Source organism: Hemicordylus capensis, chromosome 4, assembly GCF_027244095.1.
Source record: "Hemicordylus capensis ecotype Gifberg chromosome 4, rHemCap1.1.pri, whole genome shotgun sequence".
In the NCBI taxonomy this organism is placed as follows: domain Eukaryota; kingdom Metazoa; phylum Chordata; class Lepidosauria; order Squamata; family Cordylidae; genus Hemicordylus; species Hemicordylus capensis.
Window position 1 is genome coordinate 183,251,456 of NC_069660.1, and position 18,618 is coordinate 183,270,073.

General features: G+C 42.9%; 1 protein-coding gene across 4 annotated transcripts in view; it reads left to right on the forward strand.

Annotated features, from left to right (window-relative positions):
• The window catches only part of ELP2 (elongator acetyltransferase complex subunit 2), an 85,645-nt gene that overhangs the window by 50,784 nt on the left and 16,243 nt on the right, over nucleotides 1-18,618 (forward strand). For 3 of the 4 annotated variants that reach the window (XM_053243870.1, XM_053243872.1, XM_053243873.1), the window contains 5 exons: nucleotides 2,544-2,642; nucleotides 2,776-2,833; nucleotides 12,584-12,656; nucleotides 14,397-14,589; nucleotides 18,126-18,247. In XM_053243870.1, coding sequence (XP_053099845.1) covers nucleotides 2,544-2,642; nucleotides 2,776-2,833; nucleotides 12,584-12,656; nucleotides 14,397-14,589; nucleotides 18,126-18,247 — 545 coding nt within the window. The remainder of the gene's footprint in view (nucleotides 1-2,543; nucleotides 2,643-2,775; nucleotides 2,834-12,583; nucleotides 12,657-14,396; nucleotides 14,590-18,125; nucleotides 18,248-18,618) is intronic. The other variant, XM_053243871.1, reaches the window with a different exon arrangement.

Here is an 18,618-nt window from a genome sequence, read left to right on the forward strand (position 1 = left end):
AAATATTGGAACAATTTTAGTCTTGGTGGGGGGTGAGTGGGTGGAGTGAACAAGTATTTAAGTGTGACACAGAATGAGGAGTCTGAGAGCAGTGTGTCCCAAGTCTGCAAGTGAGGATTAAATTTCACTGTGACTCCAAAAAGTCATCAGAAATTTGATGTGTTACAAGATGAATACTAAATAACACAAGCAAAATATTCATGATTATGATAAAGGGGGTGCATATGCAGAGAGAGGGCTGCTAACTGAGCAGAGAGTGGCGATTCTCTTATATTTAGCAGGGGGAGAGCAACTGGCCCTATCCAACCCCAGCACAGCATCTCTCCAGTGGCTGTTGCTGGTATCTGCCTAATGTTTATTTTTAGAATGTGAACAGCAGTATATATGATATAGTGGTGGTGGTGGTAGTGGTAGTAAAGTAAAGTGTGCTGTCAAGTCGATTTTGACTCCTGGTGCTCACAGAGCCCTGTGGTTTTCTTTTGGTAGAATACAGGAGGGGTTTACCATTGCCTCCTCCCATGCAATATGAGATTATGCCTTTCATCATCTTCCTATATCGCTGCTGCCCGATATAGTACTAGCGGGGATTTGAACCGGCAACCTTCTGTGGTGGTGATAGTAGGGCTTGTTGCAAAAAGTGTGTGTGTGTGTTGCATCTCTGCATGTTTTGTGCATTGCGCCCCCCCTGTGGGATCCCTGAGTGAGGGTGCGGTGGCAAAATATCGAAATGGGTTGTACCTGAAGGAGTGTGAGTTGAGTTGCACTTATGCAACAGGGGCTTTTCTGCGCCTACCTTGTCACTGCTATTCTCTGGGCTTCCTGAAAATCTACCCTTGAGAATTGTGGGGGGAGGGGCCCTCCAAAACAGTGTAGGATTGGGTGCTGGGCTGCAGTGAGAGGGGGGAGTTGGCAGAAATCAGGGGGGTGCTGTCTTGTGTAAGCTTATATTCCTTTTCTCTCTCACAAGGGACCTTTTGGATACAACCCAATGCCTCAATGTGCAGCAGCTTACTTTTCCTTCTAGAAATCGGTGGCAACCATTCACTTCTCTCTGCCCCTCCTGACCCCAGACATTAAGAATAAGCCCATTCCCATCTGAAACCTTGCACCTTCAGAACCTATCCTGTGATTTGCTTTCTTGGACAGTTGACAGTGTGCCGAAATATTATTGTTAGTCTACTTTCTGAAGGAAAGAAGGCTTATGAAATCCCTGCTTCTGAGTCTTCTTAATAAATTTACAGTACATAATACACTGACGGGGGGCATCTTAATTTTGATTCACCATCTTGTTTCAAGATGGTGGCAGCTCAAAGTAGAAGTACTACTTTAGAATTAATGTGTTTATGCTCTCATGCTAGGGTATCCTGTTGGGGACATTTTCCTCCATCTGCCATCCTGAAACCAGATGATGGCCATCAGCATATAAGTAACACCTCTTTAAAACTGCATTGTAGTGGGTGGGAAATACCATAGTGGACAAACAAGGCAAATTTCTAAGAATGGTAATCCAATATCTTTGAGTAGATTTCATTCTAAACCCTTAGTGTGACTTGGATGATATTATTATTATTGTTTACACAGTCAGACAGCTGTTATTGACTGGTTTGTTTTATCCAGACATCGAGTCCTTCCCAAGGACCTAGGATGGCTGAATTTTATTGTCAGTGTTGTTACTTTTGTTATAGATATCGTCACAGAATATCGGCTGTTCCCAGTAAAGTTGTTTTTTGTAATTGGCTGATGGTGACGATGGTGGTGGTGATGATGATGATGATGATTAAATACTAATTAAATAATTAATAATTTTATTAATTTCTATACCACCCTTCCAAAAATGGCTCAGAGTGGTTTAGAAGAGAAATAACAAATAAGATGGAACCCTGTCCCCAAAGGGCTCACAATCTAAAAAGAAACATAAGATAGATTCCAGCAACAGTCACTGGAGGTACTGTGCTGGGGGTGGATAGGGTTACTCTCCCCCTGCTAAATAAAGAGCATCACCATGTTAAAAGATGCCTCTTTGCCAAGTTAGTTTTTCCATATTGAAAGAAATGGAAAGGAGCCTCCATTAGAAGAACTGTTTTTGTTTATTCAATATATAAAATGCATTTAATTTCTTTTTGATATAATGTATGTTATCCAATTAGTCATCCTTGCCAGATATTTTGGAGGCGTTTTCTTTACCCAGTTTGGAATGCATAGCTTTTTGTGCTCTAACTTCTTCTTAGAGCTGATAGATGGGTCTAGAATTCATCAGGACGTTAGGGGCATGCTATTATATTGGGTACCTTTTCTTTTTCTCCACTCTGGGGGTTGGCCATTTTTGAGGTCCCGTCTTGGTTTCTGTTGTGAGGAGCAAATATTTACCCTTCCTGCCAATGGGTGGGCAACTGGATGGATTGTAAACCAGTCACTGTTTAGATCACTCTTATCTCAAAGTTGAAGTCATTTCATCTGTTCAGTGTTACATCTTTTAGTATATTACTTGCTTGCTAATTTTTTTAATTACTTGCTTGCTAATTTTTTAAATGATTATTTTATAGCAGAAGGTATGGCAATTGAGACAAGTGAAGAGGAGAAAAAACTTAGTCGTGTGTCCAGTCAGTATCATGAAAATTACTTTCAGCCGTGCAGTCTAACAGGTATGCAACATGGTAATGTGCTGTGTTATTATTTTGCATCTGGAAGAAGGTTTATGGTATCAGAGTGTGAGAAAGCAGATAAATGAAATTAGGGAAAATCCTACCCAATTTTAAACCAAAATATTTCTTCCAGAACCTCCCACAGAAGATCATCTCTTGCAGAACATGCTATGGCCTGAAACCCAAAAATTGTAAGTTGCTTTTTAATACATTTCTAAAAACAAACAAAACCCCAAAAGCATTTGCATCCTCATCGCCTTTTGACGGAACCCACATCACTATATATAGGTTTCTTTTATTTTATCTTCACAACAACCTTGTAAGGTAGATTAGATTGAGAGATGGTGACAGACCCTGATTCACCAGGAGCATCATGGCTGGGTGGGATTTATTTATTAATTATGTATGTATGTATGTATGTATGTATGTATTCGATTTCTATACTGCCCTTCTAAAAATGGCTCAGGGCAGTTCACACAGAGAAATAACAAAAAAAATAAGCTAATCAAAATGGATTTGACCCTGGGTCTCCCCAGTAAGCTGAACATTTTAGCCACGACACCATTAAGTGCTCAGTAATGATGCTTGGCATTTATGTTTTATTTTTTTGACTTATGGCTTTCCTCATCTCAAGAGCTTAGCGTAAGTAACAGTATACTAACTATCCTACCCTATAACTGGCCACTGCAAGTTTGGAAAAAAGAAAAAAAAGGTCTTGTATTATTTCTTGAAGATACACAAGCTCAGGTTTTGGTGGGTCTCCAGAGGAATTCTTTGTAATCCTTACAAGCGCCGATAAAAGATTGTTTATTACTGCAGAAGGAGCTAAGAGAGAGTGACTTCCCTTAAATCAGGCAAAAGTTGGTAGCTGAGATGACACTTGACCCAGTGATCTCTTGCCTTTCGTTCGTAGACTTTGTACTACACCCCTTGGTAAACACAAAATTGCTGCTGCATTGATGCTGAACACATTCCCACCTGAAAGCGAGAAATGGAGAGTAGGCAATTGAGTCGCTGCTTGTGTGTATGATGAACCGTGCTTTTAGAAACCACAGAATAATCCAAAGGCAGCTATATGTTCAGTGAAGGAGTTGCTAACTTGGAAGAAGTACATATATGTGAGTGTAGGATTGCTAGTCATTTGCTATTTGAGGTAGGTTTTTGCCTTTGAACTTCAGCAAGGTCCACCATCCTGGAATGACTCCCCGGGAGCCCATTTCCTCCTCTCTGCTTTCGTTGCTTTTGCAGTACCTTAAAGGCATTCTAAATAGAAGACAACTCACTTTGCCCAGCATGCCAGTTTTTCAGCCTTGTTATTGGCAGGCTAAGCTGGCATGGGTACCATAATTCCCAGCAATTTGGCTGCCTGCTGAATCTGAGCACAGGAGCCTGGAAATATCCATGGAGTTCATAAATTGTTTCATAAATTCATAAACATATAATGTTGCCTATTTGTAAATGCCATATGCACAGGTCTGCATAACTTCCTACCTGCCAACATGTCCTTATTTTCCCATTCACCTGAATTGGAAAATAGGGACATGTTGGCAGGTGTGTAACTTGTGAAGCTGAACACAGGCCACTGGCCAGCCAGATGCAAGGCACTCTTCTCCCTCACCTACTTTTAAGGTTCTAAGTAGGCAGCAAAAACAGGACATTTAACAAACTCCTGTCTTCTGCCAAAATATGGGCTGCATTCAACTTGGTAGCTCACCAAGACCTCAGTCATGATGACATCAAGATGTGATGTATCCAAAAAGGGACTTTTCTGCTGAATTAGAGCATTGCATCTTGAAACTGTCAGAATTTTTAAAAATGTATGGTTCCATTGCCTTTTAAACTAGACTGCCAAGCGAGGCCATTGGTCTGTTTTGTCCAGTACTGTGTACTCTGGTGGTGGCTATCCAAGGCTTTTCTAAGCAATACTACCTGAGCTAGGGCTTCCCTGCCCCAAATCCTTTTGGGGCAGTCCTGTATGTTGATTTCCGGTGCAGTCCTGATGTTGTAATCCTGAACTTTATTCAGTGAAAAACAGGTACTTTCATGCATTTCGAATCCAGCCCAGAAATATCCTATGGAGTGCCCAATATAGGTTTAAATTTGAAGTATTTACAGTCCTAAACAGGAGCAGCAACATAGTATCTTTTGTTAGAACCACCCCAAAATCACAAAGCAGTGAGCTAGTTTTAGAGTTCTACAGAACTCTTGCTCTGGACTGCTTAAAAAAAAAGTGTGTGTGTGGTGGAGGATAGTGTAAGATGTTGCTGGTTGGGGAGATATTTATTGCTAGTGGTAGCTCAGTCTTCAATAGGTTGTAGTCATAAAATGGCAATTTAGGAAGCTATTTACACATTATTAGGCTAGATTGTGCTCAGTGCTAAAGGTTTTGGGGAGCATTACTGCTGCTCTCCCTTGAGACATATAAAAGCCGGCAGTTATTTTTCTCTTACACTAATTGGAACTCATAGTAAGGCAGAGAGCATAAATTTTCTAACTGGAGGTGCATTGGATATTTCTTTCCCTTACTTGCACTACCTTCTCTGGTGTAAAAGAGTTACCAGATGTAAAGGAGAACAGAGCTTTTAAGAGGTTTGCAGAAGGAGGAATTTTACCTTATCATATTGGAGTGAAAAAGTGGTGTCTGAATTTGAACGTCCTATAAAACTGAGCAGTAGATTGGCTTGGCCTGAGAAGACCCAAGTTCAAATACTTGCTCTGCCATCTGGCTCACTGGATGACTCTAGGCCTGTCACACACTCTCTCAGCCTAACCAGGGCTGTTGTGGTTATTTCATTTTATCCTCATGTGTGTGCTGCTCTGGAATACGGGGCGGGGGGGATGTAAGTGGAAAACAGGAAGACAAGCTCTCTTTTATTGTATCTGTCATGGAGAAAAGAAACAACATGATTAGATTAAAAAAGATATTTTGAAACCTCAGTTTGTTCATCCTTGCAGATTGTGTCAGTTAGCTGTAATAAGAACAGTGGCACATACGCTGGTAACCTCCAGAGTTGACTACATGGGGCTGCCTGTGTACGCAGTGCAGAAGCTGCAGTTGGTACAGAATGTGGCAGCCTGGTTGGTCTCTGGGTCATCTCAGAGAGACCATATTACTCCCGTATTGGAAGATCTACACTGGCTGCCGATAGGTTTCGAGGCAAAATGCAAGGTGCTGGTTATAACCTATAAAGCTGTAAACTGCTTGGGCCCTGGGTATTTAAGAGAACCTCTTCTTCGTTATGAACCCCACTGCCCATTGAGATCATCAAGAGAGGTCCGTCTGCAGTGGCCACCGGCTCGTCTGATGGCTATTCAAGGATGGGCCTTCTCTGCTGCTGCCCCAAAGCTTTGGAACACACTCCCTGCTGAAATGAGAGCCTCCCCCATCTCTGATAACTTTTAAAAAGGCAGTTAAGACACATTTGTTCAACCAGGCCTTTAATTCTTCAAATGTGGCTATGTAGCAGCAACATGTGCGGTGGAGGGGAGCGATTTATTGCTTTAATGTATTTATTATAAAAGTGTAATGTATTCATTATAAAACAGGTAGCCCTGTTTTATAATGCTGGGGTACTATTGGAGCAGTTCCACCAGTAAGTCACATTGATTAACTGATTTGAAAATATATGTCATGCCTCACCTTATCCTCAGGGAAGCTAATGACCATTTTTAATTGTGTACAGGGGTCTGTGGATACAAGAGGGACACTTGGTAAAAATTTGACTCTCATAATTGGACTTTGGAAATGTTGTGGGGGGGGGGGAAGAAGAATAGGGTGTGGTGGGAAAGCAGAATTTGAAAATACTGACAGCAGCAAAACTCCCATTCATGGAGACTAACTAGTTCTTCTGAACATAGGGGTGAGAAGGTAGCTGTTCCCGGTGAAGATGTCTTAGTGTCTTTGCCATCCCCTTCTGACCAGCGCCTCCACATTAGCTGAGTCTGCCAGAAATCTTGGGTGCCCGAGGTAAATTTAAAATAATGATACATACATATAATTTGCAAATACCCCCCACTGTCCTCCCCTGCCCAAGTATCTTTGAGGCTTATTTTTGCCTTCTCTTTCTGAGACATTTGAGTTCAGGCATTCATAGAAACAGTGTGATCTAATGAACAAAGTATTAAATGTGTGATACTGGAATTCAAATCCTAGTTGTCCATGGGCTTGCTTCTTAGCTTTGATTCAATTCTTGTGCACTGACTGTGAATAGGGCATATGCTTCTTAGCAATAGCAATAGCAATAGCACTTACATTTATATACTGCTCTATAGCCGGAGCTCTCTAAGCGGTTTACAATGATTTTAGCATATTACCCCCAACATTCTGGGTACTCATTTTACCGACCTCGGAAGGATGGAAGGCTGAGTCAACCTTGAGCCCCTGGTCAGGATCGAACTTGTAACCTTCTGGTTACAGGGTGGCAGTTTTACCACTGCACCACCAGGGGCTCTTAGCATAACGCGTGAGGTGGGTGCTCCAGGTAGAGGGCTGCACAAGTGGAGACCCAGTTCTCATTCTTCTCCCTCAAAAAAAGAAAAGGAGGAGGTGTGATGATGATGAGTCTTACACCATGGATCAAGCTTACATGTACATGCGCCTCTGTGTGAAGTGCCTGCCTTGCATACTGTGTGTGTGGCAGAGGATGACTGGCTCAGTAATGTATGAACTGGGCCCCCATTTCCCTTGTTCAAAAAATGAGTAGTGATGTTATGAACCTAAGCGGTTCTTACCCACACTACAGAACCTTTGCCTATGGATGTATGAGGAGACACGAGGAACCAGACCAAGGACATCTTTTCTTTTATAATTTTGCTTAGGAAGTATGTTCAAGTAGTTATAGCCAAGCCGGGTTCTTACATTGATACTACTGTCTAGCTTACAGACCAGATACTCTAAGGACAGGGGGAAGAAAGGAAAGAGGAAAGGGGGAGAGCTACTTATCAAGGAGCAGGAAAGCACTGTTGGGTGGCCAGCCCACAGCTTTTTCTTGACAAGTAGAGTTCCTGGGGAGCGAAGATGTGGAGCCCTGCGCAGTGTTGGAGAGGTAGTGAGACGCATCTCTCTCTGGGCTCAGTATCAGCCCTCTGCCCTTCTGGTCTGGACCCCAAGTTGTTACACTCTTCTCAGCCTTTGGTGGTCTTTGATGTTATCCCCTTCACGTCCTCCATTGGAATGCAATTAAGCCATCTCCAGGGTCTTTGTCTCAGAAGATATTATCCATTTTGTCACTCCCCTCAGCCTGGTGTCATGGTTGGTCCATCTTTACAGTCCATATCTCCTGTACCCAAGGCCTGGGAAGGGAAGTTCCTTGGTGTTCAGCTGTGCTACTCACCTCTACTCCTGACTTTAGCTTTGATTGATGATGAGCTGTCAAGCACACAACTCTCTTTTCCTGGCATCTGGGCTTTAGATCCTCTTAGATGGGATCCCAGAAGGAGGGAGGGAAGTTGAGGTGGGGTCACAGCTAGGTTACTTTCCCAGTACAGAAGCCAGGTACCCATGTTAAGTATATGAAATACATAACTTACCTAGTTCTATATGCAGCTATGGCCCTAATACACAGATGTAGCTAGCAGCGGTTTGGGCTCCACTTTTCTAACAACTATCAAGTGTACAAGCAGTAGTCAGCAAGGCCTCATGGACAGCACGGCATGGTTTGGTTCATAACATCCACAGCAGTCAATATCTCATTGCACCCTAGCAATTAAAGCAAGGGCACAGGCCCTGTACAGAACATCAGAGGCAACATGTGAGCATCAAGACAATGCAAAGCAGACAATTTCTGGGGAGAACTAGGGTGCTTGCCACAGTGATGACCTGAACAAGTTAATTTTTAATGAGAGCTGAAATTATCAAGATTTATAATGAGGCTTTGCAGCCCATTGAGAGGTGCTTCCAAGTTGTGTGTGGCTTGGAGGTTCCATATTGTGCTCTTGCTTAAACTGGATCTTTTAAGTACCCCTTCAAACCTTTATGTATTTCTCTTCAAATAAAGCAGTGCTCCATGTGAGCAAAAAAGCATGCAGACTCCACATAGGTCATCATATTTGAGCTACTTTGGGGTGACTTTGGAAAAGTGGGTTATAAATCCATTAAATAAATAAATATTTGATTTCAATATGTGTACTTGTGAGTTGGAAATATTTCCTGCTTAGATCCTCTGTAATGTTTTGAAGTAGCCTTTGTTGATCTAGTTAGCAAAAGATTCGAATGAATTTCCTTAAGATCCTAAGTTTTACTGTACATTTTTTGAAGTTGTAAGCAATGTGTTTTGACAGGCAGTAAGGAAATATTGTTGGTTCCCAATTGTATTTGTGTGATATTAATCTTGAAAGAAGCAATGTGAAATCACGTAATATGTAGGCTTGATGTTGCCATAGCAGCAGGAAAAAACAGAAACTGGCTTGCTAAAAATAGAGCATTTGGCAATTGCATTTCTTCAAGAATATTGTAGCCTCAGCATTAGATTTCGGGATGAATTTTTAATTTTGATAAATATTTAAAGAGATAATGGTATAAAAGAGTCTTCTGAAGTGTTTGAATGCAAATTACATATTATGTTCTGAGAAAATATGTACTTTGAAATGGCTAGAATAGATCTTTATAATTGTATGCTCTATAGCTATATGGTTACAAAAAGTATATATGTTGTTGCAGTGTGTGTAGTAGTATCGAATGCTTCTGGTCAGTTGTCTATTTAACATTTAAAAAACTCTTACAGATGTGTAACGTGATTCTGAAAATATTAGGTGTTAGATTCTTACATGTTAATTGTAGTGTGAATAAGGACTGTCTCAAGCATGCATGTACATTACTTACCACTTGAATTGTTCTACATTTCATGGCTGATAGTCACATGTGAACTATTGCCATTGAATGTATTGTGTTCACTGGTGGTTGGGAAAGTGTGTAAATATTCTGTGGTGATTCATTCACAATGAAATAGCAGCTTGCTACTGTAGGCAGTGAGCATTTGAACGTTCATGCCCCAAGAGTCTGTGAGAAGCTCTATATCTTTCCAGTTTTATGTTGTGTCTTCACACTGACATGCTGCAGCATCAAAATATTTTTTTCCCTTTCCTCTCCCCCTTTTTTTAAAAAAAGGTCACTCCTTTAAAGGTCACCCCCCACCCCTGCCAACATGTAGCCTTTAAGAGAGTTTAAGAAACCAACCAGCTTTCTGCAGTGGTGTATTGCTGTGGCTATTAGCCTCTTTAGAAATTATTGCCTAGCTGGAACAAGCTGATGCCAGAGATAGCTTTGATGGCCCAGTATAGTTTGGGCTTTTTAAAACCTCCATAAAATATGTTGCTGCCTCTTGTTTGTCCAAAGCTCACAGTTGGCATGAGGAGACATTACTCAACCCATAAATGAAATTCAGCTGCAGCCACCTGTATGCTTTCTGTCTATGCATGCGTAAAGTGGGTTCTATTAAGCAAAGTGTATGTGTGCGTGTGCAACAATGCCACAAACCCATGACTAGTGAGTGGGCTGGGTAAGCACATGACATATTTAATCTCTCATTCATTGACTTGGGCACAGCAGGTTTCCTTTCCTTTATATTCTCTCTGCGGTGTTAAACCTGTGCCTGGACTGTACATCTTCAGACTGTCGGTAGAGACTTGCATGATGGAATGCTTGTTTGCAGGAAAGTAATCCTTGCATGTTGTTGTTTTTTAAAAAGTAGCATGTCAGAGTGAAGAGTTGTAGCCAAGCCTTCTCCCTGACATAGTTTTTTAAAAAGTATATTTGAAGTTCAAAAGTGGCTTTCCTTGCCTTCATTACTGAAGGAGAGATTGGAAATTAACTGGAGAACAGAGAACAAGCTGATTTTGAAGAGGAGTGTGCACTTCATGCACCAGGGATAAAGCAGTTTGGGGTTCTTAAATTGGTGAAGGGAAAGGAAGAACATTAAGCTACAGAGCAACTGTTCTTTGGAGCAAGGATCTACTAGAAAGAGTCTAGAGTATTGAGGGAGAGAGGCAGCAAAGAATGAAAGTAGGTGGCAGTAGGGATTCAGAGTGGAGATGGTTTGGGCTCTTGCCTGGAGCACGTTGGAGGGTTAGAATCTGACACTTGGAAAAACTTAAAGTTCAGTGGCAAAAAAACTAATTTATGTGCAGCATGATGGTTGAGACCATTTTAAAATTGCCAAAAAACAAAAAGAGACATAAAAGCACATAATAAAGTGCCAGTACATAAAAGAGTAAAAGGAATTGCTCCCTCTACAAATGGCACCATTTTGACAACCATGAAAAGCATAGCACAATTGCAGTAGGGGGATTAACCCCCCAGGCTAAATACATAGAGCTGAAGGTCCATACAATTAATATTTTGTTGAGTGGAGTTTATATGTTTTGTACTGTGATTTGACTTAATTTTGTGGACTAAGTAATTGGGTGTGCTATCTACTTAAAGCTGTGGCTTTCAGATTGTCCTCCAAGGAAATCTAGGAGTTTGGGGAGGCTTGTCATCAGGTTCTTAGTGATAAAACTAGTGATGGCAGAAAAACTTCTCTAAGGCGTTTTGCGGACTACGAGATTAAAGTGTTGCAAAGTGCAACCGTATGAAACAGTGGCTTGAAACCGCGAGTGCCATTCATATGGGTTTGGGCCAGTCATGTTGCCCACCACTGCAGCAGGTTTTTCAGGCAAGGGGTGTCCATATTCCACCTGAATTGCATTCACTGCCCCCTCCTCCATATAGGGCCAATAGGGTTGCGGAGGGGGTGAGGAACCACTAACGCGACACTCTTTTTAAAAAAATTGCCTTTGCTCAAAGCCAGCAGGGTTGCAGCTCCATCTGCTCTGCTTTGCACTAGCAAGAGCACCAGGGACACGTGGGGCATGATGACAGATGGACCAATGGTCTGACTGTGTATGAGGCCTCTTCCCAACGGAGGAATGTTTTCTTGAGTAAACATGAACGTAAACAAAAAATAAGTATGATGAAAAACAAAAAGCAAAGGTGGAGAAAGTGCTGCTCCAAAATGAAAATTTAGTTGTAACATTGCACCCTTGCATAAGCGATCCAGCAAAACAAACAGACACCAGGCTACAGGGGTTTGCTGAATGGGCCAGCCAATCCACAGAGCACAAAAAAGGAGGAAACATGAACGTGTTCGGAAAATAAGTCTGATGAAAAACAAAAGCAAATGTGATCGAAATCAAAAGCCAAAAGCAGATGAGAATCGGGTTGCACCTTTGTGCAAGAACCTAAGTTGGGGGTGGGGGAGTCCTTTCATGAATGGGACAGAAAAATTATTTCATGAACTGCATGGAAAGGGGCTGTAAAAATCAACAAATCATTGCACCGTGATTTGAACCGTCCACACCACACCACGCTGCAATGCATAAACGATGGGACAGGCCTCCTACAACGGAAGAATACAGCTACTTTCCTGCAATGCATATAGAGTGTTACAGGGCTACTATGCATCCATAAAATCTGAAACAAGGCATTTGGAATATGAACAGCACCCTACTGACAGCTCAGCAACTGCTGTGTCGAAACACGGGCAATACGGAGGGACACTTAGCGGACACGTGAAACTGTTTGAGCGAGTAATGCAGAAAACGCCTAAAAGACAGTTTTCTCCAACACTACTACAAATCTTTCCCTGCAATGCTCAACTGCAGGACAGAGACAAGTATGCTCTGGAGCACATTTTTAGTTCACACAAGGTGACAATGAAGCCTACAGGATATTGCACGTATCCCAGAATCCTCTGTACCTGGAAGGCTGCCATGGCAAAAGTGAAAGGCTTCCTCAGGCTGTTACGGTATATATAAAAGGAATTCCATAAATGAAAATCATTGGCATAATGCATCGTTTCTTGGTCTGGCATTAGAGATTACTTGTTCCCTTACTGCTTTATGTGTCAGAAATTTTCATTTAATTTCCCACACCTTTTTATACTGACTTTCCCCCCCCATTTTAGGTATGGACATGGGTATGAAATTTTCTGTGTTGCTTGCAATAATGCAAAAACTGTGATTGCCTCAGCATGCAAGGTAAGAAAAAGACTGTTAAAAAGTGGTTTTGAATTTTGTTTGATTTTCTTCTGCTTCTCTCTCAATTTTTAAAATGGAGATATTTCTATTTGAGATGCATAATTTAAACTATCATTTGTGGAAGGACTGCATAGATGTATAATATTAGTGCTATATTATCATATAATCTATATATATAATTCTCCTAGGTGTGCCTTGGAATGTGCGTCCCAGCGCCCAGCTGATTTACTGGGCGGCGGAGAGGCGCCTGATTGGCTGAGGCACACCCAGGAGAATTGGTCGCCATGGTGGGCCTGGCCACGGAGGCGAGGCGGTGGCAGACCCAGAGCAAGTGGGGCAGGAGGGAGGAGAGGGAGGGGGGCAGGAGGGAAGGGGAGGGAGGGCAAGAGAGAGGGGGCAGGAGGGAGGGGGAGGAAAGGCAAGAGATAGGAGGGAGGGAGGGCAAGAGAGAGTGGGGCAGGAGGGGGGAAGGAGGGTGAGAGGGGTGGGAAGGAGAGGGAGGGCGAGAGAGAGTTGGGTGGGAGAGGGAGGGAGGGCAAGAGAGAGTGGGGCAAGAGGGAGGGGAGGGGGCAAGAGAAAGTGGGGCAGGAGGGAGGGGGTCAAGAGAGAGTGGGGCAGGAGGGAGGAGAAGGAGGGAGAGTGGGGCAGGAGGGAGGGGGGAACAGCCGGCCCCAAACAGTGCACAGATGCTCTGTGCGGGTTGGCTAGTATTACATATTACCTCTAAATTTCCATTTTCGGGGTAGCAGTGGGAGGCAGTTTTCTGAACCATGCAGCTTCATTCTAAGAACCGACAGGTTAGAAAAGTTCCAACTTTAAGGGATGTCCTTCTATTCTGTCCGCCTTAATATTCTATGCTGAGTATTTTGTTCCAGAAAGTGTTGGTTCAAGGGCCTTAGCTTGTGGGCATGGCCTGGAAAGCCCATCTACACACGAAGCTGCCATATACCGAGTCAGACCATTGGTCTATCTAGCTCAGTGTTGTCTTCACAGACTGGCAGCGGCTTTTCCAAGGTTGCAGGCAGGAATCTCTCTCAGCCCTATCTTGGAGAAGCCAGGGAGGGAACTTGGAACCTAGATGCTCTTCCCAGAGTGGCTCCATCTTCTGCGGGGAATATCTTACAGTGTTCACACTTCTAGTCTCTCATTCATATGCAGCCAGGGAGGACCCTGCTTAGCTAAAGGGACAAATCATGCTTGGTACCACAAGACCAGCTCTCCACTCCTTACCCCTACTACTTGTTATCTTTCATAGGAACATAGGAAGATGCCTTATACTGAATCAGACCATTGGTCCATCTAGCTCAGGACTGTCTACATTGATTGGCAGTGACTCTTCAGGGTTTTCAGGCAAAAGGGGAGGATAAATTATTTTTGCTGTTCCCTCCAAAAGTGGGTTTTAACTTTGGAAATATGTCCCTGAGGGCTGTGCAAACCTCAGGGATGTATTTTTGAAGTTTAAAAGTTCTTTTGGAGGGAGCAGCAAAAATAGCTCCTCCCTCCCCCTCTGTCCATGTTTGGCTGCTCGGCAGTGCTCTGAGCTGAGCTGCGATGTAGCCTCTTCCACAGATGCTCCACCTGTTCAGCAGTGCACAGAATGTGAACCATTGTCTCTCCTGTCTAAGCCCAGTGCTCTCGATACCACACCTCATGGGGAGTGTTCTTTATAGTGACTTTCCCACCCAGCCCCCTCGAGCTTGCTTTGGTTAACTCTCTGTGCTTTTGCTCTCTGTTTTACAGGCTTCTAAAAAAGAACATGCAGCTGTTATTTTGTGGAGCACCATGACTTGGAAGCAGCTGCAGAGGCTACCTTTCCACAGTCTGACTGTGACACAGATTTCCTTTTCTCCAAATGATAAATTCTTGTTAGCAGTTTCAAGGGACAGGAAATGGTCAGTCTGGAAGTGTGAAGATACCGGTCCACCAGAACCTGGTAAGTACAGGAATCTGTGTCACTAGTTGAAAACTGATGTTGGGAGTAGGCATGTTGTGCCAGATGAGGGGAGAAAGCATGCATTCTTGAGGCTGGCTTGTAATCTGCTAACCAGCCATTGTTTTCAGAGAATCATTGTTAAGTCTGCACTGATAGTTTGATGGTACAAGATATTAGACACTATTGCAACTGTGTGCCCAATGCAGACCCATCCAAACTCAACTTTAGCTCACCCATGGAAGACACTCTTGATTATCCCTTTAGGCAGAGATGTGATTCCTTTTGTCAGCGTTAGCATTTGGGTTGTGTATTTATTTCCTTCAATGTAAAAAAGCCTGGATGGGAATCTATGTGTGTAAAATTTATCACTACGCGTCTCATTCCCTATAATTATATTGTAGAAGTGGAAAGCACTCCCTCAAACTGTTGTGTTTGCAGTGCCTGGGGAAAACAACTATGGTTGAAGGTTGCCCATTAAGTTATACTGCCATGGAAACTTGAAACATTTCTCTAGCAATATTGTGGTGCTTAGGAAGCTAAACAGTCAGTAAGAACTATGGCGATCTGTCTAGTGCAGGGATTCTCAACGTGTGGGTCCCCAGATGTAATTGGACTTCAACTCCCATAATTCCCAACCAAAGGCCACGGGGGCTGGGGATTATGGGAGATGAAGTCCAATAACATCTGGGGACCCAATGTTGAGAATCCCTGGTCTAGTGCTTCTGTTAGTGGCACAACTAGCAATGTTAGTAGTTTTCTGACATGAGTGTTACACATTTGAATTACATAGTCTAACAACATTTGACTGCCAGATGCTATGTTTGTATCCTGTATGTAAGGGAATGTGGCTCAAGTGGAGTAACATTGCCCCCATGGCTCCATAAAGAGAAGGTGTAAGTTACAGGTTGTAGTGCTGCAAGAACTGAGTATAGTGTATTCTGGTCTAATTAAAGAGTTTACATAGATATGAAGGGGCCAAAATGCACCCCTGCTTGACTTTAATCAAGTGCCTGCAGGGCTTATACACGCCCCAAAGTTGGCAGATAGATGGCTTCCTGTACTTTTATATGCAGATGACGCAGTCTTTTGTCCCAGTCACAAGTTGGGATGAGAAGAGCTCTTAAGGCCTTATCCCTCTATTGCAAGGAAGAGCAACTGGATATTAATGATCAGAAAACCAAAATTTTGGCCTTCTCCAACAGGAGGAAAAAATATAAATGAAGGATTGACAATCACAACATAGAACAGGTTAAATGTTTCATGTATTTGGGGGTTGTGTTTCAGGAATCTGGGAAAAAGACCACCCAAATCAGTTATGCTGCTGCTTAGGCACAGAGAAGTGCATCAGCAATTCTCAGCTTCTGCAGGTGGCAAGGAGGGATGTTCATTCCGGCTGTCATCAACTTATTCAAGGCAAAGTCAATGGCTCAAATGTTATATGGGGCACAGCTGGGACCCTACGCTAACTATTCCCTCCTGGAGTGGGTCCAAGCCAGGTTCTTAAGAACATTATATCTGACTCCCAGATGCATTTCTAATGCAACTTGGAGATTGGAATCGAGCATTATCTCAATGGAAGGCAGAGCCTGGTATTTCATGCTAATACACTGGGCAAGAATCAACATATTGCCCTCTGGTCTCCTTCTTTTGTTAGTTAGATAGGCACTGCCTGAGCTGGTGGAAGAACTGTGACAGGAAACTCCATACCTATGGTCTTTCACCTGAGGCAGTCCTCTCTGTGGGTTTGGACAGGGCCAAAGAACTTATTAAATGAAGGATCTGGGATATTGAGTTTCAGAAAGACCTGTCAAGGACATCTAGGTCATTCCTCCTGCTCAGTGGTGGGATGAGAACTTGCCCGGCAGATTATCTGTTTCGCCTCACTTTCCCCAAACATAGATGGGCCTTCTCGAGGGCCCGTATGAATGCGCTTTCTTCAGAATTCTTGGCTGGTAGATACAATCAAATCCCAATTGAACAGCAATATTGTCCCTGTAACTCTGATGAGATTGAATCAGTTGTACATGTGCTCCTGCGGTGTGTCTTTTATGTAGACCTTAGGTGAAGGTTAATTGACCCTCTTTTACATACTGTGCCAGGTTGATCGGATAAATTCTACACCAAATATGTGCTAATAGATGTGAATTCATCTGTCACACGCACACTGGCAAAATTCTGTTGTTCTGCAATTCGAGTTCGTCGCACTCTGCTTGCTAATGGTTAGATCCAATGTACAGTTATGTTATTATAATGGCTATGTTTGAAATTTTATATTGTTTTAGATGTTTTGATATTGGTCAAAGACCGTAATAAAGACTGACTGACTGTTCTAATTCTGACTCTGACTCAGAGTATGACTCAGTGTATGGCAGCTTCCTATCTTCCTTTTTAATTGGTCTGTGGGTTTTGTGCAGTGGCAAAAGTGAAGGCTGCTCCCCACCCCCAGGAAAGCAGTTTGAACGGAATAATTGGCAGGAGGATAGGAGTGGACACTCCCTTACTAGCATTTTCATGGTGCCCAAGTAGCTTGGCTAGAAGAGGCCCAGGGCCTTAGCACAAAATTTATATATGCACCAGAAGCCTTTTCAATGAATCAGAAGGGCACCTGCAAGGTCTAGGGCATGAAGAATTGGGTGTGAGTGTGACGGTTTGTATTTTTCATATTGCTTGTTAAATTAATGTATCGTGGTGTTCATATGTATTTTAGAACCTATGTTTATAGAAATGTCCAAGTAAGTGCCGGAGGTTGATTGGCAGCAGTGGAAGTGAGACCCTTCTAGGAGGGACAAGGAACCTCTGCTTGGAATGCAGAAGGAGGCAGATGGAGAGAAAGGAGACAGTTAAGGATCAGCTGGGTGACAATTAGTCAGACAGCCAGAGTCTTGGAGAGAGAAGGGTTTTGAACAGGAGAGATGTCTCTGGCGAAGAGAGGAGTGGGGCTAGGTGGAGTCAGGGGTGAATCTGTTCTCCACTGGAAAGCCAAGACCCAACAGGAGGAGGGAGGCTGAGCAGAAACTCTGTAACCAAGCAAGGCACCTGAATCCCAGAGTGGAGAAAGACCATTAACATCTCTGTAAGCTATGACAGCACTATGAGCCCACTATGCTTCTGCACCTCTAGAGCTTGTAACTTAAGGAGCTTAAAGAACTCTTGTTAAATAATGAAATCCTGTTGTTTGCTTTTAGCAAATACATATTATATTCTTTCCTCTACACACACACACACACACACACACACACACACACACACACACACACACACACACACACAGCGAGAGAGAAGGCCCTGCTGCTACACAAACAAGAGTGAGGAGAAGAGTGTCTCAGATTCTGTCTAATCAGATCTGAGTGGTGGCAGCAAAGGTACCCTGAATTAGGGTGGACCCTCTCAAGGGGCTTGATGCAATCTACAGGCCACCCGTTGGCCAGTTCTGCGCTAGATGGCTGCTAACACCTCTCTCAGGTTTACTGTGCCACTTTTGAGATAATTTATTGCAATTAAAAAGGTCATGTTTCTGTTTACATTTGCCATTCCAGAACCAGCATTCAGTCTCTTTGCTTATACGAACCAAAACACAGCTCTTCATAGTCGCATCATTTGGTCCTGTGACTGGACCCCAGACAGCAAGTATTTCATTACAGGAAGCAGAGACAAGAAGGTAATGCCTGCCAAAGACGACCACTCTTTTGTGTTTTATACTTGCCACCCTCCTTGAGTTCTCTCTGCCATCTCTTTTTACCATGTACCTGAATTTTTAAAACCAGGCATTACTTTGAGATACACATATTTGGAGTTTACATAGCTGGATTCCTCCTGCATTCCAAATCTGCAAAACTGTTTCAAGATTTACTTGTGAATAAGTAATCTGTAGCCCCTCACTTGAATGAAATAGGCAGGGGATAAGGATGAGGGTGGCCAGGTATTAATGTGATCAAATATATCTACATGTATTTAAATTTCATTGCAGTTGTGGGTGGAAACTGGATTGTGGTGACAGTAGTTAATTGGATTATTAAAGCACAGAAAACT